General features: G+C 52.2%; 1 protein-coding gene across 7 annotated transcripts; it reads left to right on the top strand.

Moving 5' to 3' along the window:
* Window positions 1–3,624: 3,624 nt before the first annotated feature.
* On the top strand, window positions 3,625–21,208 carry METTL22 (methyltransferase like 22). 7 transcript variants are annotated; one of them, XM_036280614.1, is made up of 11 exons: window positions 3,634–3,852; window positions 5,140–5,306; window positions 6,768–7,148; window positions 12,047–12,087; window positions 12,175–12,319; window positions 14,599–14,670; window positions 16,156–16,209; window positions 17,187–17,267; window positions 17,486–17,588; window positions 19,300–19,468; window positions 21,101–21,208. In XM_036280614.1, the coding sequence occupies exons 2-11, from the start codon at window positions 5,201–5,203 to the stop codon at window positions 21,134–21,136; spliced, it is 1,188 nt and encodes a 395-aa protein (XP_036136507.1). In that variant the 5' UTR covers window positions 3,634–3,852; window positions 5,140–5,200; the 3' UTR covers window positions 21,137–21,208. The 7 variants fall into 7 exon arrangements, with proteins under 7 accessions (XP_036136505.1, XP_036136507.1, XP_036136510.1 ...); XM_036280612.1 differs by lacking the exon at window positions 21,101–21,208 and having other exon boundaries at window positions 3,625–3,693; window positions 19,300–21,067; XM_036280617.1 differs by lacking the exon at window positions 12,047–12,087 and having other exon boundaries at window positions 6,768–7,060.
* Window positions 21,209–21,827: the final 619 nt, after the last annotated feature.

Genomic DNA, 21,827 nt, shown 5'->3' with positions numbered 1-21,827 from the left:
CAACTGCTGAGCCAAACCAGCCAGTGGCCAGGCTATAGTGTGTAAGTTTTATCTTAGTTTGTTCAGGCTGATAAAACTGCACACCACAGAGTGGGTGGTTTATAAACAACAGACATTTATTTCTCACAGTTCTGGAGGCGGAAGTCTGAGATCAGGGTGCCAGTGTGGTCAGATGAGGGCCTGTGTGAATATCCTGTCCCACAACAGTCTTTCTGCCAATGGTTTTAACATCCACTAAACATTTTTGTCTGGATCACTCATTCTGTCGACTTAAAGAGTGCTTTTCTGTCCAGCTGGTGTGGCTCAGTGGTTGAGCATCCACTTATGTACCAAGAGGTCGCCGGTTCAATTCCCCATCAGGGCACATGCCCAGGTTGTGGGCCTGATCCCCAGTGGGGGGCATGCAGGAGGTGGCCAATAAATGCTCTCTCTCTCCCTCTCACTTCCTCTCTCCCTAAAATCCATAAAGAAAAAACAAAATTTTTTTAAAAAGAGTGCTTTTCCATGTCTAGCCACCCTTCCACAGTTATTCATTACAGCTGTCCATCCACCTGTTTGTTTAACCTTTTTATTTTCGTATCATTATGAACTCATGGATTTTCTCTATTGAAGTAAAATTTACATAAAATCCACCATTTAAAACTGTATAATTCAGTGGCATTTCATATTTTCATAATGTTCTACAGCCACCACCTCTATCTAGTTCCCATTTTCACCACCGAAAAGATTTCCTACCCACTGAAGGCTTCACTCCCCCCAGCCCCTCCCCCACTCCCTGCGAACCACTCATCTGCTTATTGTCTCCGTTGATTTATCTATCCTGGGCATTCCGTACAAATGGAATTATACAATATCTGGCCTTTTGGGTCTGGCTTATTTCACTGAGCACCATGTTTTCAAGGTTCATCCATACTGTAATATGTATCAGAACTTAGTTCCATTTTACAACTGGAAAATATTCCACTATATGTATTACCATATTCTATTTACCCATTTTTTAGTTGTCGGGCATTTGGATTGTTTCAACTTGTTTTCTAGTATAATGTTCTTATAAACACATGTGTGCCTTGGCCTGAGTGTCTGTGACAACCCAAGAGGGCCTCACCAGGGCCTGACCATGCTGGCACCCTGATCTTGGACTTCCAGCCTCTCGAACTATGAGAAATGAATTTCTATCATTTATAAGCCACCCAGCCTAGGACATGTTGCTAAAGCAGTCCAAAGGGATAAAGGCCCATTTGTTTGAGTGCCATTTACATAGATTATTTTTATTATTTTATTCTTGAAACTATTCATTGCGATGCTCATATTATTTTATATTTGACTAGTGAAAGCTCCTTTCCATTTTCACTTTAAAATAAATTTCTAACTATACAAGTAACACATGATGCATCTCTTTAAGAATTAAAACAAAGGCCCTGGCCAGTTTGGCTCAGCGGTTGAGCGTCAGGCTGCGGACCAGAGAGTCCCGGGTTTGGTTCCCGCTAGGGGCACGTACCACACACACACAAAAAAAATTAAAACAAAGTCTTCTTGGAACTACCCCCATCCATGGCCCCTCCCAAGAAAAAGAAATTTCAGTTTGAAGGCATCTTTCCAGACTTTTCTCTGTGCATTTATATAACATGCATGTCCTGAGAAAACATAGTATTTTGTGAGTTTTTTTCTTATGTAACTGATACTACATCATATGATGACGCTGTAACTTGCTTTCTTTTAATCTAACAATATGACTTAGTAAAATTGATGAAATTGGTGGGTTCTTTAAAACACACCAGATATGGTCAGATCACCTGAAGAAGGGGAGGAGAGTTGCGCCTGGACCTTTCCACGTGTTATCTCTCACTCACTCGCACAACACTTCCAGGTAGGTATTATTATCAGTACTCAAACATTTAGAAAATTAAATTTCAGGGAAGTAAAGCAACTTGCCTGAGTAACTAGCACCGGAAGAGCTCTCCATGATTATGTATTGAACAAGTGAGCATGATTAATGGCCGAGCTGGGGATTTGAACCACCTGAAGGCCAGTTTGGTGCCTGTCCACACAGAACCAGGAATCAGGGAGGCAATCTGTGCATTTGTAGCAGCTGTTGCTAGAAGCTGGCGTGAGGCAGGGGACAGATGATAATTGCCTGCTTTCAGCAGTCCTCGGGAAAGAGCTCTCTCCAGGAGGATAAAATCTTCTAGGGCTGATTGGGAAAACACCTCCAGTATTTGGTAAACATGACATTTGGAAAAGGGGCTGTTTTGAATACCCAAGCTAATAATAGTCACCTGATAGCGATTTCCTACAAGCTAGCTTATCACACGTCTGGCAGTTTGTCCACCTTCCGTTTGCTGCGTGCATGATGTCATTAGCCCAGGCAGCTGTGGTAATGTATACTGCAGCATATGTGAGTTAGCACCATAACCCTTGCGTCTCCAGGCCTTGGAGGAGACTCTCACAGGAAGATACTTGCTTGTAGTGCTAAAAGGGCCTTTCACTCCGAAGCTCCATCCATCACTGAGACTGAGTCTGTATCCCAATTCTGCCATTCAGGAGCTGGGTGACTTTGAGTAAGGCATGTCACCTCTCTGAATCTCAGGGGAAGTTGTGTGGATAAAGGAAGAACTTGCTGGCAGAGGAGCCCTGCATAATGGCTTGTAAATAACTGAGACTCAGGAATAACGTAGAGAGCCACCTTCCTCCATGCCCTCCCAGGAGTGACTTCCCCTGGGGACAGCTGGACCAGGACTACAACGGGTACTGAAGATGGTCAGCTGGCTCTCCGTGTACTGTTCTGGGGAGCTCAGGAAGCACAATGTTTGCTAAAAAAAAAATCTGGTCTTCTAGGGAAAGAGCTCTCTCTCCAGGAGGACAAACTCTTCCAGGGCTGATTGGGAAAACACATCCAGTGTTCAGGAAGCACAATCTGTTTGCTTGGTCATCCCAACAACCCCAACCCAACCCATCACCACCCTCCCACCCGCTGGGCTGTTTTATCAATAATAACCATGAAATTGATGTTTACCCTCTTTTGTCTTGAAAAGAGAATTTCATTTAAAAATAATAAAGACAAAGGGGGCCCATCGAGGTGCTGTGTGTGTGCTTGAGAGCACAAATACTGTAGCCCTATGTGCTTGAAGTTCTCTTTAAGTGCAACATTTGTATCGGATTTCATTTTCTATGAGACTCTAAGACTGAGATTCCTCATTCGCCGGGTATTGGGGACGTGATGAGAGGACGAATGAATGAAATAACTACCAGCTATTATTAATAAAGAGTACTAAAAGCAAAGGTGATAGCAATCATTAATAGCTGTCATGCTGGTTAAAAGCACACGCTCTAAAGCCCTATTACCCAATCTGGCATCAAAGCCTCTCCACTCAGCACCTGGGTGCCCTCGGGCGCGTTATCTAACGGCCCCCCCACACGTGGACCGGTGCCACACAGGCAGCCTCCCCCGCCCCGCCCCCAAAACCCGCGCAGGTGACAACTGCACCTCCTCGGAGCGCAGGCCTAGAACTGCGCCTGTCCCGGGGCAGCCTCTGCACGCTTGCGCGGCGCGCCGGGTGGGCGTGGCCAGGAGCCTGGCGGTCGGTCGCACGCAGAGGGGGTGGGGCTGCGCCTGCGCGGGGCGCCTACCATGGCGGCAGTCTGAACCCTGCAGCGAGAGGGCTCGGTGGGACTTCAGGCTGCGGGCTGTAGCAAGTAAACCCCTGGGAGAGGCGGCGGGCGGGAAGGGGACCTCCTGGCATCAGCCCCCGTCTTGAAGTCCTGCCTCTGACCTGAAGCCCAGCACCTCACTCTCGGCCCCAGATAGAGCGAGCACAGGACAAACTGTTGGTGATCGTTGTGTCAATCTAAGCAGTGAGTATGTGTGTGGTTTGTTGTACACCAACGAGACAGACCACACTCAGACTGCGAACTGGGTTCAAATATAGAGAGCTTTATTAGCCCATCGGCAGCTGTCCCATCCTACCCCGAGGAGAGAGCAGCCCCAAGCTCAGGGGGAGGGTTGCTTATATAGTTGTCTCAGGCCCTGTTAAGGAATTTGGGCTAAGGGTTTGCGAGCAAGCAAGCAGTGCAGAAGCAGATGTTTGCCGTTAGCCGTTATGCCTGAGGGAGCAAGCAGTTTCGGTGTACACAAAGCAATGGTTATCTATACAATGCAGTGGTCATCTATTAACTTTAGCAGCTAGTTCTTGCTATTCTCTTAACACCCAGGGGGTAAGGTTTGCCTAATGGAAAATTTTTCTGTACAATCACATAGCATGGGTTTGTCCTTTGCAGTTGTTTATACGCTGTACCCCCAACTCTCTTGTCTGTTTGAAAATCTTCATAATAAAGTTGGAAGAAATTAAAAGGGAAAGAAAACTGTATACCATAAATAAGAGACTGTGAAAATGAACACTGTGCAAACGAAATAATACAATTCTAGCTAGATGCTTTTTTCCCTTGCCCAGGCTCGGAGACTGGAATATAATGAACAAAATAGATCCAGAGTCTTGGACGTAGGGAACAGAGTGACCAGCCTCAAAGGGAAGGGGGGCGTGGGGTGGATGGGGAGAGATAAACCAAAGAATGTATATTTATATATGCATAACCAATGGATATAGACATTAGTGTGTTGGGGGGATGTTAAGGAGGGACAGCTATTAATAAAAATTAATTAATTAAAAAATAAAAGAGCCCTGGCCGGTTTGGCTCAGCAGTTAGAGCTTCAGCCTGCGGACCAGAGTCACTGGTTCAATTCCAGTCAAGGGCATGTACCTCTGTTGGGTTTTGACGCCTAGTCCTGGTTGGGGTCATGAGGGAGGCAACCGATGGATGTGTCTCTCTCATATCGATGTTTCTCTTTCTCTCCCTCCACCCTCCCCTCCCACTCTATCTGAAAATCAATGGAAAAATATCCTGTGGTGAAGATTAAAAATAAATAAAAGAATTGAAGAAGAGCCCTGGCCGGTTTGGCTCAGCAGAGTGTTGGCCTGTGGACCAGAGAGTCCTGGGTTCAGTTCCCACTAGGGGCACATACCAAAATAAAAAAGAATTGAAGAAGAAAGCACTTCCCCCAGGTGATACAGAGCTATTGACCACCTGGATGGGGTGTGTTTACTATACACTTCCCAGCCCTAAGGACCTGTTGTCCACTTTCAGGTGCTGCTGTTCTGTGAGTAACGTGGAGTTCGGGCCATGGTGGCTGGCTCCCACCCCAACCATGGACGAGGTCACCTTCAAAAGCGACACTGTGCTCTCAGACGTACACCTCTACACCCCCAACCAGAGACACCTCATGGTGCGGCTAAACAGCATGGGGCAACCCGGTAAGGTCCTGGTTGTGTGTGGACAGACCTAGTATGTGTGGATCCCATTTTGTTTTGTCATACTCATTTTGGGGGGTAAAGATTGGGAAGACTGGATTAACTGTTATCATCACACCACTTCTTAAGTGCCTTTCTTTCATTGAGTAAACTGCTTTGTGCCAGACCCAAAACTTGATGCTGGGAATGCAAAAGTGAATGGGCCGACTTCTGCTTCTGCCTCAAGTCCAATAGGGAGACAAGGCATGGGAGCTCCATCTGCACACTGCCCTCCATCCCCACTGCCCCTATCCCAGTCCAGTGCCCATCATCCCTTGCTGGCTGCCTCCAGCTCCTCCCACCAGGACTCCCTGGCTTTTCCCCTGTATTCTCCTCCATTCATCTCCCCAGAAGCTAAGGGAATCTCTTGAAAGTGCATATCACAACACTGTCCTGATTTAGACCCTCCATTGGCTTCCCCTTGCTCTTAAAGTAAAATCTGGCTCCTCGGCTTGTCCTGCAAGGTCCAGCTCACCTGAGCTCCTGCCTGTGTGTCCACACTTATTTTCCTCTCCCTTATTTCTCTGTGGCCGCAGTCTGCTCTTTTCTGCCCCGTGCACACTGCATATACCTTTTTCCCTCAGTGCCTTTGCTTTTGCTGTTAACTCTGCCTAGACATTCTTTCCTCTTGGCCCTGGCTCCTCAGATGTCATGTCTGACAGGGCCTCGATGGCCACTCTCCCCAGCTCTAGTCACTGTGTATTAGTTTGTTATTCTGGTGTGACTAATAACTCCCCCTTCCCTCATGTTTCAATTTGGATTCTGGATTCTGGAAACTGAGGCTCAACAGGTGAGTGACTTGCCAAGGGTCAGACAGCCTAGGGAGATGGAGCACTCCAGCCTGGGGCTGTCTGCTCAAGTCCTTGCACTTCCCACCTCCAGCCTGCCTCTCCTGGCCCATATAATCTTACTGAAACTTGTCCCGATGACTTTCTGGCCACCAGACGGAGAGGGACACTTGGTATCCTTGGCCTGTCCTCCAGACCTTAAGAAGTGGAAGAGGGTAGTGAGAAGGGGATCAGCTTAGGAGTTGAGCAGACTAGATGTGAGTCTCGCCTTGGCCTTAGCCACCTTCAAAGCTGTATGGCCTTGTCAGCTCACTTAACTTCTAAGCCTCAGTTTCTGTGTCTCTTAGATGGCTCCATTACTACTATCTTCATAGCAACAGTGAGGATTAAATGAGATAATGTGGGCCGAGTGCCTGCATTGTGGACGCTTATCCAATGGTAGCTGCCCTCCATGGTGGCCATGGCTGCTTTGGTGGCCCCAGTGTCCTGGCTGAATCTAACAGGCCTTTCCTACTGGCATTAGTATATCACTACCTGGCCTTTAAAACTCTTTCCAGAAGTCATGTTTTCTGAAAGGAGAAGAAGGGAGAGAAAAAAGAGAGCTGGAAATATTCTCTTTTTGTATTTTGTCTTCCAGTTTTTCTGTCCCAGTTCAAGCTTCTGTGGAACCAAGACTCTCAGATAGACTCAGGAACTGAGGGTGGTGATTACAGAGATGATCCCACAGAAGGAAATTCTGCTGGGACAGGCAGCCCCCAGCCCCCTCCTGGGAGTGGCTGCAGCAGCGAAGGTGTTTCCCTCCAGACCGGTGCTGACACCACTGGCCAGGAAGGGGCAGGAGTTCAGCTGGACGAAGATGGGGACTTAGATGTCTTGAGAAGACCACGAGCTGCCTCTGACCCCGACCCTGCATGGCCTCCGAGAGACAAGGTACACCCCATGATTCTAACGCAGGAAGAAGATGATGTCCTGGGAGACAAAGCACAGGAGAGCAGCACCCACACTGTCATCAAAATAGGTAAATAAAGGTGTTTCTCGTCTGCCACCAAACCAGCACCACAGTGTTGTTCAGGTCACATGCGTTTGAGCATTGGCTGTGTTCAGGCCCAGCCAGGGTGTTGTAGCCATTAGCCATCGCCTACTCCAGGAAACCTTGCTGCTACTGCCTCCTGCGTTGGTGTTCTGCCCCAGCCTGGGGCGCTGGTGGTGTGGGTCGTGGAACACTCGGCTAGCCTGGCCAGCAACAGGGAGCCATGAGAGATTCTGGAGCTAGAGTGTGGCAGAGGGGCAGGGAGGTAGGTCCAGAATTAATCTGTAAGAGTCTTGTGGGTCAATCAGATGGACCAGAGCGAGGAGCTAGGAGCCAGGTAGGGAAGGAGGTGACAGGGTGGCAGGAGAACTGGGCTGGGAAAGAGGCTTCAGCAGGCAGGGTCAAGAGCATCCACCACCCAGGCATAGGCTTGGAGCAGGGGCTTTGGTGACGCCAACATTTCAGATCCCTGGAAATGCCAGGAGTGATAAAGATCTAGGGCAGGCCCTGGCCAGTTTGGCTCAGCAGTTAGAGCATCAGCCCACAGACCAATGAGTCATGGGTTCGATTCTGGTCAAGGGCATGTACCTCGGTTTCAGTTCGTCCCTGGCCCTGGTTGGGGTCATGCGGGAGGCAGCCAGTCAATGTGTCCCTCTCATGTCGATGTTTCTCTCCCTTTCTCTCCCTCCTTCCTGCTCTATCTGAAGATAAATAGAAAAATATCCTCGAGTGGGGATTAAAAAAAAAAGATCTAGGGCAGGAAGTGAGCCAGTGCTGGTTAGACACCTGTCATGTTCTGATACTTTACCTACATCACCTCGTGTAGTCTTCACAGGCCCCTCTGAGGGGGAGTACAGATGAGGACATGACAAGCCCCCATGCCGCTTAGTGGTGAGTCCATGTGATCTGTCTCCACAGCCAGGTCGCTTGCCAATCCCAGCACAGTTCATTTTAGGGAGGGGAGCTCTGTTTTGAGTCTGTTCTTTGAGATCCAGGGTACCTGCTGGTGCTTGAGGACCCAAGTAAACCTGGGCACTGGCCTGGGTGGGGACTTGGAATCCATTGGGGCACTCTCAAAAAACAGACGGACACAACAGCAGCTCTGCTGTCCACCTGTCCATCTGTTCAGCAGACAGTTATTGAGTGCCTGCTGGTACTAACAAGTACCAGATGTGGAATTCACACCAGAACCTTGTTCTGTATGTTCCATGGATTACCTCTGATCCTCACAGCCCTTCCAAGGGTGAATATTCCCAGTTCACGGAGGGGGGACTGAGGCTCAGAAACGTGGAGAAACTTGTCAGTTCCATGAATCATACCCAGGTCTGTCTGATGCCACAGCCCATGTTCTTACCCACATCATGTGGTCAGTACCTTGCAAATCTCTGTTCTGTGGGGAGAGGGGGGCAGAGGTTGATGACGGCTCATTTCACTCTCCGTCCTCACTTGGCCTCCCTGAGGAGGGGAAGGGCAGACTTGGTTATTTCTGAAGTGTTCTGGGAATTTACCATTCTGCAAGCTAAGAATCATGTCCCATTGGGACAGGGCTGGGGGTGTCCTGCTCCCCAGCTGTCCATTTTCCAGTCTTCCAGTGCCCAGAAGTTCACCTTTTCAGCTCACTGTCAGCGGGGCCCTGCCTGCCATGAGGGCAGACAGTGGAAGGTAATCAAGTGCTTGAGTTGAAGCCGTAACTCCCTAATTATTCCCTCTGCTGCCAGAGCACCTTCATCTATGAAATGTGACGCAGAGGACGGGGTCTTAGATTCTGGTATCCTACAGAGTTGGGCTGCTGCCCCTCACAAGCCAGGTGACCTTGACAAGTGTCTTGCCCACCCAGAGTCTCGGTTTTTACACCTGTGAAATGGGGTCAGGGATACTGCCCTTCCTGGCTTTGGTGATAATTTAATCAGTAATGCCCAGAAAGTGCCTACTAAGGGGCCTGGCACAGGGTAGATGCTAAACAGATGTCATTCTCCTGACCATCCTTTTTCTCTGATCCATGAACCAAGCCATTTTTTTCAGGTTATGGGGCCTATTTGAGAAACTGATTTTTTTTTTAACTTCCCTGGGGAGGAGAATGTGTTTTCCATGCTCTTCCAGGGGATTATCAGACACCTAAAAGGTTTATCCATGGTCCTGCTAGAAATCCATAGACCCAAGGTTCAAAGTAAATTATGATCAATTTTCCTCATTTTATAGATAAGGAACTGAGACCCAAAGAGAACTCCGAAGAGGCAGGGCTGGAACTGAGGCTGTTGGATTCCGAGTGTCTTTACCACTGACTGTGTGAATTGGGCAAGTCCTTCAACCTCGCAGGGCTATTTCTTTGTCTGTAAAATGGGGATAACCTCCTCTGGTTGTGAGGAACTAAGTAAGCGAGACGGTGTGCGAAACGCTCATATCACAGTGCCTAGCTCGTAGTAGGTGCTCAATAATGTGAGACACTGTCAGCTTGAATTGATTTGAGTGGGGAGAAGGGAGACTGGCTGAGGAAGAGAGCAGTTTCCTGCAGGTCTAGAGACGACCAGCATAGGGACAGGATACAGAAGAGATCTAAAACAATTGGTCTCACCTCATCTGCTAACCTTCGAGTTTCTCATGGGTGTGTTCATCAGTCTGGGCTTTTATGTTCTTATGATGCCACTGGAATTACTTAAATGTAAACTGTGGCTTTCTGCTGGGGCAGGAGCGCCCCCTCCCCGTCCCCGCCCCCAGCCCGGGCTCGGAAGTCCATTAAGCCCCGTGAATGAAGTGATGATGTATGTCTGCATTTTGTAAAAGAGCAAACTGCGGCTCGGGCCCTGAGGAGTTCCGTGACTCAGGTCACCCAGCTAGAACGCAACAAAAACCGTTCCCACATAGATCTGTCGGAGCCCAGTCCACGTTGTCTCTAAAGGGAAGCCAGTCAACCCCTTGAATACAGCTGGAAAACAAAACCCCCAGAACCCCTTGGGGAAAATGACCAAGTGTGACTGAGATCGTGGTGGTAGGGTGCCCCTGGGGCCAGGCGGTCTGGAAAGAGAGGGTGGGAGACTGGAGGACACCCCCGTGAGGGAGATACTAGCCACACTCGGCTGCAAGTCTGGGGAAGGTGAGTGGGCAGGGCTGGGTGCAGCTGGCACTGAGGGTAGAGCAGGACTGTCAAAGCCAGGACCCCGGAGGTCCTTTCCCTGCTCCCCTCCACACGCACAGCCTTCAGCCTGCCAGGTGAGTCCCTGTGTTTTAAACCCTGTCCCTGGGCACCCAGTCAAGGCCTCCCCCACTTTGAGAGAAACATCTCTCCGTTTGGGGAAGAGGCAGGTGGACAGCAGGCAACCTGGCTTGGACCCCACGTCTGCCACTTGCCGGCTCTGTGACCTGGGCAGCCTGCTCCCCTTCCCCAGCCTCCTCTTCATCTTTAAGCTGACACTTGAACCTGTTTCATTGGGTGGTTTGGAGGATTAAATGAAATCTTACTTACAAAGCACTTAGCACAGTGCCTGGCTTAGAGAAGATGTACCTTTCCTATAACTTTTACAAATGTAGTGCCAAGCCTCCGTCACTCTCAGTGTGTTATCTGTAAAATAGGGTGGTGATAACTACCTCGCAGGGCCATGGTGAGGATCAAGTGAAGTCCCCATGTCCCCAGCCCCAGGTCTGGCTCAGGAGAGATGTCCATCCAGTAAGGATTCAATGAGGGGACTCAGTGTCAGTGTTTCGGTGGACATAACGTTTATTCCACTTTCAAACCAAGTGGGTACATGCTGGGCTTCAGCAATCTCAAGTCCTTCCGAAAGCATATTTTACATATTTAACAGAAACTTATTCCAAACCACAATGTCAAATCCAGCCAAGATGCTGGTTGGCAATGCACTGACCACCTTTTATTCAGGGAGCAGATTCTAAGTCTACCTGAAGGGCAGAAATCTCCGGTCAAATTTGTTCCAGAAAAAACCCTCAGAGCAGTGGCCTGGTCCCCAGGAGGACTGCACACAGCCAGTCTCTCACCTGGCTTGGGGACAGACAGCTGCTGCCTTAGGTGAGCACCCAGGCAGAGCAGTTGGCTTCCGTCCTGGACGCCAGCTGTATGAAGAGCACTCGTCTGCAAACGTGGCACTGCCCTTGCCACAGTGAGATGCTCAGACCTTGAGTGCTTGAGGGACCAAAAACAAACAAGGGATGTGCAGGCTGCCCACCTCACCTCCGAGGGCAGGCCCTCATGGAGGGGAGCTCACCCACTACTTCCGACCTCACTTTCTGCTCCCCGCGCCTCAGGTCCTCGGTCCCACCACCTCTCTTGCTGTGAGCTTGTGGTTTGATTCTTGCAAGTCCAGAAAGCATGCGAAGCTACCCTAATGGCACGTGTCGTGTGTTTAAATGTGACAGCCATCTCCATCCCACTTAAAAACACAGGAGCCAGTGCTTATTTAACAGCAAAAATGTTTACCATCATTCCTCTCTCCCCTTGTTCTCATATTTCTGGTCTCTTCCCCCAACTGCCACCACCAAGTGTTATCCTAACATATTTTGTGCTTGAGGATACTTCTTATAGACTTCTCTTCCCCTAGAAAAGGATATACAATTCAGAGCTTATTTAACATAAAGTGTGGAGTGTGGGTGTGCATGTTTGATTAAGTTGAGCCAAGACCTGTTGTGACCCTGGTCTTCAGACTGTGGGGCAGAGAGAGCCAGCTATCTGAGAGTAAGCCCTGGTGCCTGGCCTGTGAGTGGCACTCGGCTGTCCCCTCCAAGTTGGTGGCATGGCCTTGTTTCTACTGCTCCTTGGATGCCCGGCCCCAGTACCTATCCCACCGTGTGTGCAGATTGCCATGCCCCTGGTCTGCCTGTGTTCCGTCCATCCCCATTTTCACAGTGGCCCTTTCTCTTTTGATTTCCATCCCGTCCAGAACACACCATGGCCACGCCCCTGGAGGATGTTGGCAAGCAGGTGGGTATGTCCCATCCACTTCCCATGGCCCTGGAGGGTCTCCCCGGAGCCTCACGTCGCCTGTTGTTCCTGTCCGTCTCCCTCCAGGTGTGGCGGGGGGCCCTGTTCCTGGCTGACTACATCCTGTTCCAGTGGGACCTCTTCCAGGGACGCACCGTGCTGGAGCTGGGGGCCGGCACGGGGTTCACCAGCATCATCGCAGCCACCGTGGCACAGACCGTGTATTGCACAGGTAACACCACCATCTCGGCCCGAGGGGAAGTCATCTCTTCACAAAGCATGCACTGACTGTAACAAAGCGAGAGAGTGAGTGGAAGTGGAGCTGGCTGCAGCTGGTTTTGCCATCCTGTCCCGTGGGTTTTCCCACACCCTCCCTTGTTTTCTCAGTAATGTTGGAATGACCCAGCGACACCCAGCCCTGGGCGGCCGCAGTTCCGCAGGTACCTCTCGTCCCACCCCGTGAAAGAGCAAACATCTCCAAAAACCACGAAGAATGTGCCTTTTATAAGGCTTGAAAACAAGTTGTTACCTTTTCCCCGATTATAGAAACCTTGCTTACTCATAGCGGAAAGCTTGTGGAGAACAGCAAATAAAAATTACTTGTAATTTTAGAATCCCCAGATCTAGTCAGCCGCATGCGGTTTATTGAGCACCTGCTGTGTGCAGCTACGGTTCCAGATGCAGGAGGTCCAGGCTGCTGTCCTCGGGAGCACACGTCTGGAGTCTGTATTTAACCGCATGTTTCTTTCATCGTCTCTTTTTCCCTTTGTGTGTACATATTCCCAAACAATAAGCCACAGTCAAACTATATATTCAGTACTGTAGCTTCCAAAAATATTGAAACACATTTTTAAGAGTATTTTCCCGGTCATTAAAAATTATTTATAAATAGGATTTTAATGACCAAGTAATGTTTCTTCTTTTTTGTTTTTATTTTGTTTATTTACCATTTTCCTTTTGCTGGGCATTTTGGTTGTTCCCACGGGTTTTGTTTATCTTGCACTTATCGATTGCACAACAATTAGACTAGATTCCTAGAAGGGAGTGTGACCTTTCTCAAGCTTTTGATACATATTGCCAACTGGTTTCTTTCATAACATCAGACTCACACAGACGTTGCTAAAAATGTTACAGAAAGTGCCCTGTGCCCTTCACCAGCTTCCTTCAGTAACGTCTTACATAACCACAGTTGATGGAAACCAGCACATTGAGCGTGGTGCTGTCAACTAGACACCAGACTTGCCAACGTGCTTTCAGAGAAAAAGTGTTAACAGTTTATAAGAGAGTATTAGCTCACCAGGTAAGTATTATTATGTGTATAATCTTAAATGTCTACTAGTTGAAAATGGTATCTGCTGAGAGGTTTGCATTTTACTGGCTCCTAGTTCACGTTTTCATGGGGTGTGTCTTGCTTCTGAGATAGGAAAGGGGGAGTTAGGGATTGCCTGGGGTCTGGGCATACTTCGATATCCTGAGTTAGCCTGTCTGGAGTCTGCAGGCAGCCACTATTTGAAGCTCCTTGACAATTTCATGTAAATTACGATGAGCACTTTTCAGAGTTAAACCTTAATGCAACAGCCAGGGCTGTGTTCTGTGCCTAGTGCCGGTAGCAGGATGTCATCAAGCTGTCTCATCCTTGAGAGAGTCACCAGCGAGGAGAGAGCGTGCACTGGGATGGCACGTCACAGTTAGCAGTGACTTGCCCGTACATCAGGACCTGCTCGCAGCTTCACGGTGGCCCTGGGCCGTCGCCAGGAAGTGTGTTACCACCCCTCCTGCTGAAGTGATAGGAACCCACCCTCCCGGTCAGGGTCGCAGGTGGCTGGGGACGTGGATGGCAGTGAGTCACGCACAGGAGCGTGCCTCCAGCCTGTTTGAGTCTGCCCTGCGGGTCCATTAGTCACATCCAAACACCCTTCTGACTCGGGTCAGTTTTCTGGTGTGTCCAAGTTCGAGCCTGGATTGGGAGTCAGAAACTCAGGTTCAAATCCTAGCCCTTGCGCTTGCTAGTTACGTGACTGCTCGAGTCCCTCTTCTGTGAGGTGGGCACCGTGACAGACTCACAGGTGTTAGAAACACTCAGGGTGGACTCCAGGAAGTGCTGTGCAGGTTTCATAGACTCAGAAAAATGTAGAAAAGGGGGCTCTCACCCTTCCCTCTGACATGCACGCAGAGTCTGTCTGCACCGGGATGATCATCTCTATTTAAAGAAAAGTTCCTTCAGAAGAGCCTTAAGGCCCTGGCCGGTCTGGCTCAGCAGTCAGAGCATTGGCCCGCTGACCAGAGAGTCCCGGGTGCGGCTCACACTAGGGGCCCGTACCAAAAACAAAAACACAAAGAGCTTTAAGGTGCATGTTTAATTTTGGCAGTAAAGCACACGTGAGACACTTCCGTCTCGGTTTTGCACGTTTCTGTAGTCGAGCTGTTGGTACCTGCTCTCTCCAGGCAAGACCACGGAGATAAAAGTGTCGTAATGGCTGGCGCTGTATGGCATGCCCTCTGTCGTTGCAGATGTCGGTGCAGATCTCTTGGCCATGTGCCAGCGAAACATTGCCCTCAACAGCCACCTGATTGCCCCTGGAGGTGAGGCCCAGCGGGTCTTCTGCCTGGGAGGGAGGTGTCTGTTTGACAAATGGGACAAACACCCAGGACTGTGACCCTGGGAGACGGGGTTCCACCTGCTTCCCTCTGCACCCCATGAATTCCGGGAGCAGACATAGTCTTAGCTTCACGTGGTTTCAGATCCAGGTGATGCTGTCCCTCTGTCAGCTCCTCCCCACGCCCACCACCATGTCCTAATGCAGCCCTCTCCCTCCTGGACGTTGACGTGTCCCCAGCTTCTTGTCTGACCCGCCACACTGCCCTCCTTGTAACATCCAGAGTGACCTTTCTAGATGCAAGCCTGACCTCTTCAGGAGGTAAAGTCTGAGCTCGTCCTCTGGCTCCCGAACCTCCTGCTCCGGCCCCTGCCTGCTTTCCTGCCTCCTCTCTGGTCGTCCCCTGCAGCCTGCATTCAGTGAGCCGAGCACTCGTGTCCCACGCTCTTCCCTTCGTGGGAAGGCCCCCCATCTGCTCGATCGCCAGGCTGTGCACCACCTGCTGGAATGGCTGGCATGATACATGCCAGCGGCCACCCCACTGGCCCGCCTGTGTGCACCTTCCTCCTCTGCACAGCCCGGCGCACTTCTGCACCTTGTGATCAGGTCACTCCAGCTGCCGCATCGCTTAACGGCTTCCCGTTGCTCCAAGTGCAGAGCGATCCTTCGCTTGTCTGAGATCCTTCAGGGTCCAGCCCTGCCTGTGTGCAGCCCTCCCGCACACGGGCCCCTCCCTCCCAGCCATCCTGGCCTTGTGGAAGGTTTCCTCCCCTGGGCCAGTGCCCTCGGCCTGGAATGGGCTTCTCTCCTCTTCCTCCCTCAGTTTCTAATCAGGCTCAGATCTCCAGATGAGGTTACAGCCCCTAGCAGACACTCACGACACCTTGAGCATTGCATTTGACATCTGTTTATGCAACCAGTGGTGTCTGCCATCCCGTTAGCCCACATGCCCTACAAGGGCAGGTGCGGTCTGTGGTCCCCACTGCTCTGCTGTTGGTTGAGTCCCAGTGGACAGTGATCAGTGGACAAGGACTGGAAGGAAGAAGCAGGCATGGCTGCCTCCCCTGGGCTTCCCTGACAACCGCCTGACACGGGCTCCTCTTTCGTCCTCTGCACCTGGCACATCCCTTTGACGCTGCCCGAACCACTGCCTGGTTGGTGTCTGCTAACTTGCCAGGCTCTCCTCAGCTGCGGGTCCCCAAGGACGGGCACATTTCTCATACGTCTTTGTATTCCCTGTGTCTGGCATTGGACCTCATACTTAGCACTCACAGGATGCTGGATGGTGGGTGGGTGGGTGGGTGGATAGAAGACAGCATATGTAGGGATGAGTGGGAAGATAGGAAGAAGGGAGGGAGGGTTACAAGGGCGAGAGGATGGGGGGTGGGTAGATTTTGGTGTACAGCGTGAAAGTTTCTCTTTTTTCCTAATAGTTTATAGAGTTGGGGAAGTTCTGTTTGTGTTTTTACAGGCAGTGTGGTCAAGGTCAGAGAACTGGACTGGCTGAAAGACGACCTCTGCACAGGTGCGTGTCTTCCTCTCATGTCCCATTGGATTCGGTGGTTCCTGGGCCTGTGGCCTTGACTGACAGCACCACCCCGGCTGCTGCCACAGTCCACAGCTCACAGCAAGTTCCCTTTGTGGGCTAAAAGTAACAGGTGTCGTTCTTGGGCACCTGCTGAGTGCCAGGCACCTTCTATTCGTGTTATAATCGCACAGTACCGCGGTGCAGTGGGTGCGATGCTCCTTGAACGGAGCGGAGACCAGTGCTCGGGCGGTGCCCACCAGGGCACACAGCTGCTCCTTGCAGGGTCGAGGTGAGCCCAGTCTCAGAGCCCAGGGCTTGGACACCTCTGTGAGCAGTGGTGCTGGGCAGCAGCCTCCTTTGGGCCCCCTGCCCTCTGCCCACTGCCTACCCCAGGGGGCAATGACATGGCTTCAGGGCCCTGGATGAGGGTTTTCTAACTTCCTGTGCAACCATTTCAGACACGGACGCTTGCTCTTTCTTTGTATGGAAGCTTCTTTGCCCTGTAGGACATCAGGTGGGGAAAATTATTGCTAATTGAGTACCTGTTACCTGCCAAGCATGTGGCATAGCTTAGGTCCTGTCCCCAGCCATCCTCTGAGGGCACCATTCTAGTGTGGAACCTGAAACCTGGAGAGTGAAGGCCCCTTCTCGGGGTCACACTAAGCACAGGGGTCAGGAGTACAGGTCATGTTCTGCACAGGCTACTGGCAAGGCCAAGGGTGAGGCCAAACTGCACCTTCCCCTCTCTGGCTGTGGCTGCCTCCTTCTGGAAAGGACACCTCTTTCACTGTGGGTACCGCATGGGCCGCCGTGTCCCTGAAGCTGGGGAGCTGGGATTCGGGGCTGCCTGGCAATGCCTGCCGTGCGGAGCGGCCCCCGCCCCATTTCTCCTGAAGCCTCCCTGGGTCTCTCAGTGAGATCTCGTGGCCCACAGAGAGAGGAGGGAGCACACAGCACCCTTCCCTCTTTCACAGACCCTGCAGTCCCCTTCAGCTGGTCGGAAAAGGACATCTCCGACCTGTACGACCACACCACCATACTGCTCGCAGCCGAAGGTGAGCGCGCGCCCCTCAGCCAGCGTCCTCGCCCCGCGGCTCCACATGGTTCCCTATGTTTTGGGGCACCTTTCTGGGCGTCCTGCCAGGTTTCCACGAGTGTAGTTCTGGGAACAGTCGCTGCCGGGTGGACTGGGACTCGGCCCCTGGAGTCTGTGGGTCCTCTGAGGGGCTGCTGTGCTCTGTGATGTTCCCGACGCCTTGTTCCTTCCCTGTAGTGTTCTACGACGAGGACCTGACCAACGCTCTGTTTAAAACGCTCGTCCAACTCGCTCACAGACTGAAAAACGCCTGCGTGGCCATTCTCTCTGTGGAGAAGCGGTGAGCTCCACTCGGGCCCTACTGCATCCCGTGAGCCCGACTCCTGAGCGCGCTCATCAGCGTCGTCACTGTCACTCGTGCAGTCACGGCTGGTGTGTGTTCACACTCACTTACCCCCGTACCAGCCCCAGCAGGCACTGCCGTCCCCAGCTGTCCCATGAGGTGAGGAAGTCCGAGCGCGTCAACGGACCTTCCAGGCCACAGCTGGTCAGTGCGCGGTCAAGGGCCTGCATGCAGGCCCAGAGCTGAGCCACATGGCCGCCACACTCTGTCCGGGGCCTTTCTTCCTTCTGAACTTCCTCCGGGTCGCCATCGGTCTCTCCCGGTCCCTCAGGCCCCTTCCTCTCCCCGATGGAGACACAGCCCCTCCAGGACGTTTCCTCTCGAATATCCTGAAGCTCTCGGGCTCCTGCTGACACGGTGTCCCTCCTGCGACAGGTGCCCGGCTGGACACCTGTACAGTTCCCGCTGGGTCACAGTAGGCCACAACTGTTCTGAAGGCGGTTTGGAAAATGTATCAAAAGCTATCAATCCAGCCTGGCTGGTGTGGCTCAGTGGTTGAGCGTCGACCCCATGCACCAACAGGTCACCGGTTCGATTCCCAGTCAGGGCACGTGCCCAAGTTGTGGGCCCGATCCCCAGTGGGGGCATGCAGGAGGCGGTCAGTCGATGTTCTCTCTCATTGATGTTTCTATCTCTCCCATTCCCTTCCTCTCTAAAATCAATGAAGGACAAAAAAAAATTTTTTTTAAAGCCATCAAAGCAAACATAGTTACTGACCCAGCAATTCAGCATCTAGAAATTCAGCCTGTTGAGGCGATCACAGATCTGTACAGAGCCAGACACACGGGCAGGTTTGTTGTTTATCCCGATAAAGTCTAGGACCTCCTTCACGGCACACATGACCAGGGACCTTCACCTGGATTCAGAAAGGAAAAAAGTTGAGACAGGAACAGTCGAATACTGACTAGATATTTAATGGTAAAGAATTATTGAATTTGTTATAGGTGGAAAGAGCCTTTCTCTTTGCAAGATGCACACAGACATGTATGGAAGAGAGACTGTGCTGTCTGGCGTCTGCCTTTCCCTCTCGCGGACGGATGGCAGAGGCGACGGAGGCCGTGGGTTGACATGGCTGAGGCTGGGCAGCTCATTACCTGTTCTCGCTCTTTTAGGTCTTTGAAATTTGTCATCATAAAAGATTTTGGAAGGAAAAAGGAAAGAGGCAAAGAGTTTGAATTTCAAGTTAAGTCGTGTTGAAACTAGAGTGTAGAGAGGTGTGAGTGGCCAGGCTGGAGATGCTCTGAGGACTCATTTCTGCCGTCACCCCTCCAAGCCCCCCTTCCCAGCAATGTTCCTCCGCCCACCAGGTGCTCACAGGCCTCTGCCCTCCCTGTGTCCAGTCGTATGAAGAGTCATGGACAAGCCGTGCCCAGCTCTGTGCTGGGTGCCAGAGGTGGGGCGGGGGGAGGTGCCAGGAGGCACGCACACAGCCCCGGCCTCGGGTTGGTCTGCATCTACCTCTTGTGCCAATTTGTAGCTCCTCGGGGCCTTCTTGTCACCTTGGGCATGTGACTTCACCTCGCTGAGGCTCGGTTCACAGCTGTAAAATGGAGGTGGTGGCCACTTCCACCTCCCGGGCAGGGAGGCCAAGGGGAGGGAACCACTGTGCCTCCCGTGGTGAAGGGCGGTACGTGCTGCTTGTTTGCAGGCTGAACTTCACGCTGAGTCACCTGGACGTCACGTGCGAAGCCTATGACCACTTCCACGCCTCCCTGCACCAGCTGGAGAAGCTCCAGGATGGCCAGCTGCGCTTTTCGGTGGAGCGGGTGGAAGCCGCCTTCCCGCAGCGCCTCGTGTACGAGCGCATCCAGCAGCTGGTAGGTGCGGCCGCCGCCTCGGGCCACTGGTTGCTCCAGCGTGAGGCTGTTGAGCCCGGCAACATGCTCTCTTCAGTGAGCCTGTGGTAGGGTCCCCCCGCTCTTAGCAGTCACCATGTCCAGGGGGGCCTGCCAGATGAATCGTCAGCTTTTTGAGACTCCAGAGGAAGCAGGACCCAGGGCAGAAGGTTGCTGAGGAAGCAGGAAGGGGGCGGGGGACTTGGTTGGGCTGGAGATCTTGATGTAGGGACTGCATTGCTGATGACGACATTTTCACAGAGGACAGGTGCTGGCCTCTTGGGCCAGGCAGGCTTGTCTGAGCACAGGTGACCCTTCTGGCCCTGCACAGTGGGATTTTATCACCCTGGGCCTCCTAGTAACCATCCTGAGGACGACACCTGTGCCAGGCGCTGGGCTGGGCTTCTTCCATCCACTGCCTCAGTTTATCTGCGTAAGTCACCCCACCAGAGAACAGGCTGGGACTTAATCCTACAGCCATGTGACTGCTGATGACTGTTTTTAAACCCAGCACTTGGAGAGAATTTGAAAAGTCAAAATTACCCTTAAAAATTCTGTAACATTACCAGGAGCTGCATCCCTCGCCGGAAGTCATGTCTTCTGTGCTCTTTACCTTCGGGCCGTGGCCTCCCTTTCCTGGGTCTGTGGGGACCTGGGCCTGGTGCCAAGGGCGAACAGGGAGGAGGCAGCCCGGGCCCTCGCCCTCGCTCCTGTCTGTCCCAGAGCAAGCACAGCGGTTCGTTTGTGCGGTGGCCACTCATGAGGAGGCGTGTGTGTGACGGGATGTAGAGTCTGCTCCGACTCCCGCGACCCTGTGCATGGATGACGTCGTGTCCTGTCATCGGCCCCCTGCTCAGCCCCACGTGTGCCTACAGCTTCTTCGGGGAGTCAGCCCACCTTGTGCTTCCCTGCTCCCTTCTGAGTTTCCCAGCACTACTGTCTCTGCCCGAGAACCCTGCCCTCGGGATGCGCCCGGACAGGACAGCTCCGCCGTGTCTTTCTGCCCGCAGCGCTGTTTCAGGCGGATTTGCTCTGGGACCCACTTGTTCCTCTCTGGCGGTCTGGGCTGCTCGTAGACCTCTCGACACCTTATTTCAAATGAATCCTTTCAGTCTCCTGTCCAACTTTCCACTTCTGTGTGCTGCTCTGCCGCCTCTGGGCAGCCTCCCTCCCGTTGGCCTCGCTGCTTGTCAGCCTCCGGTAGACGGCAGACGGGACCTGAGGTTCCCACTAAGCACCTGGGGTGTTGTTCTCCGCCTGTGGCCAAGAAAAGCAGCCGCTTCTAAATTCAGCAGCCACAGCACATGGTACCAAAGACCTCCCCAGATGGAGAAACTGGAGAGTTGCTGCCATTTTCTGACCTGTTGGTCACGTGGCATCCTGACACCTCCTGGTCTCACGCTGGGACTCACCCGTCCAGCGTCTCTCCCACAGCAAAGCAGAAAGCAGCCCAGGACAACGCGACCGAGAAGCCGGGGGCGCGCCCCAGCCCTGCAGCGGCTCATGCTGCCTCTGGCTCACGTGCCATGTGCTCTTTGCTAATTACGTCCCTTTATGAAATTGGAAACCTTGTGTGGGCATCTGGGGACTCTGGCCTCTCTCTGTTTGCTGCAGGAGCTGTGGAAGATCTTCATGGAACCAGTCTCGTGACCCGCACGTCCGCCAGCTCGGCTCCTCGGCTGCTCTTCCGATGGCTTCTAATAAAATCACAGGCTCCCAGGGTGCTGGGTCAGATGTTGGCGTTGTTTTCATTTGGCAGATGCACCTTATATGACCCAAGACAGCTTTCTGGAGTCAGTTGCTGCCTCCCAGGAGCAGCCAGGGAACGTCACTGCTCCGGCTGGGAGCCCGTTCGGTGGTTTTCAGGCCGACCTGGAATGCGTTGCAGGCTGTTTTGAGAGCTGCTTGGTCAAGTTGGGCAAGTTCTCAGTTTAATTCCACTCGCACTTCCCTTGGGGGCGGACCCAGGGCTGAGCGGGTAGTCCTTTATGCTCCCTGAGCTACCTGCTTACAGATGTGTTCAGTATCGTCGCCGCGGTTACTGTACTAACACCACGCAGTTGAGACACAGACGCCTCGTTTCCTTCGTGGCTGCGGTGTCTGTCCCTGTCCCCTTGGGGAGGGCCCTTGGGGAGGAGGAGGCAGGAGCTGGTTGGGACTGAACGCTCCTGGCAAGTGGCCTTCACTTTCTTGTGTCTCTGTCTGGTTCTTCTTCTGTCTGTGCCTCTTTCCTATTTGTACCCTGCCTGCTGCTCTCCCACTGAAGCACCCTCCTTCTCTCCTTTCCAGTTTGGGCCCCATCTTCCTGCTGCCCTTGGCTCTCCCTGCAGCACCCTGTCCC

Source organism: Molossus molossus, unplaced genomic scaffold (assembly GCF_014108415.1).
Source record: "Molossus molossus isolate mMolMol1 unplaced genomic scaffold, mMolMol1.p scaffold_m16_p_3, whole genome shotgun sequence".
In the NCBI taxonomy this organism is placed as follows: domain Eukaryota; kingdom Metazoa; phylum Chordata; class Mammalia; order Chiroptera; family Molossidae; genus Molossus; species Molossus molossus.
This window is presented reverse-complemented; position numbering and strand designations above follow the sequence as displayed.

Excerpts from the sequence above, each read along its gene's own strand:
- METTL22 (XM_036280612.1), top strand. The coding sequence starts at position 5,201 with ATGGACGAGGTCACCTTCAAAAGCGACACTGTGCTCTCAGACGTACAC. Across the intron at positions 7,149-12,046 it reads CCACACTGTCATCAAAATAG|AACACACCATGGCCACGCCC; the intron begins GTAAATAAAGGT and ends CATCCCGTCCAG. Across the intron at positions 17,268-17,485 it reads CATACTGCTCGCAGCCGAAG|TGTTCTACGACGAGGACCTG; the intron begins GTGAGCGCGCGC and ends CCTTCCCTGTAG.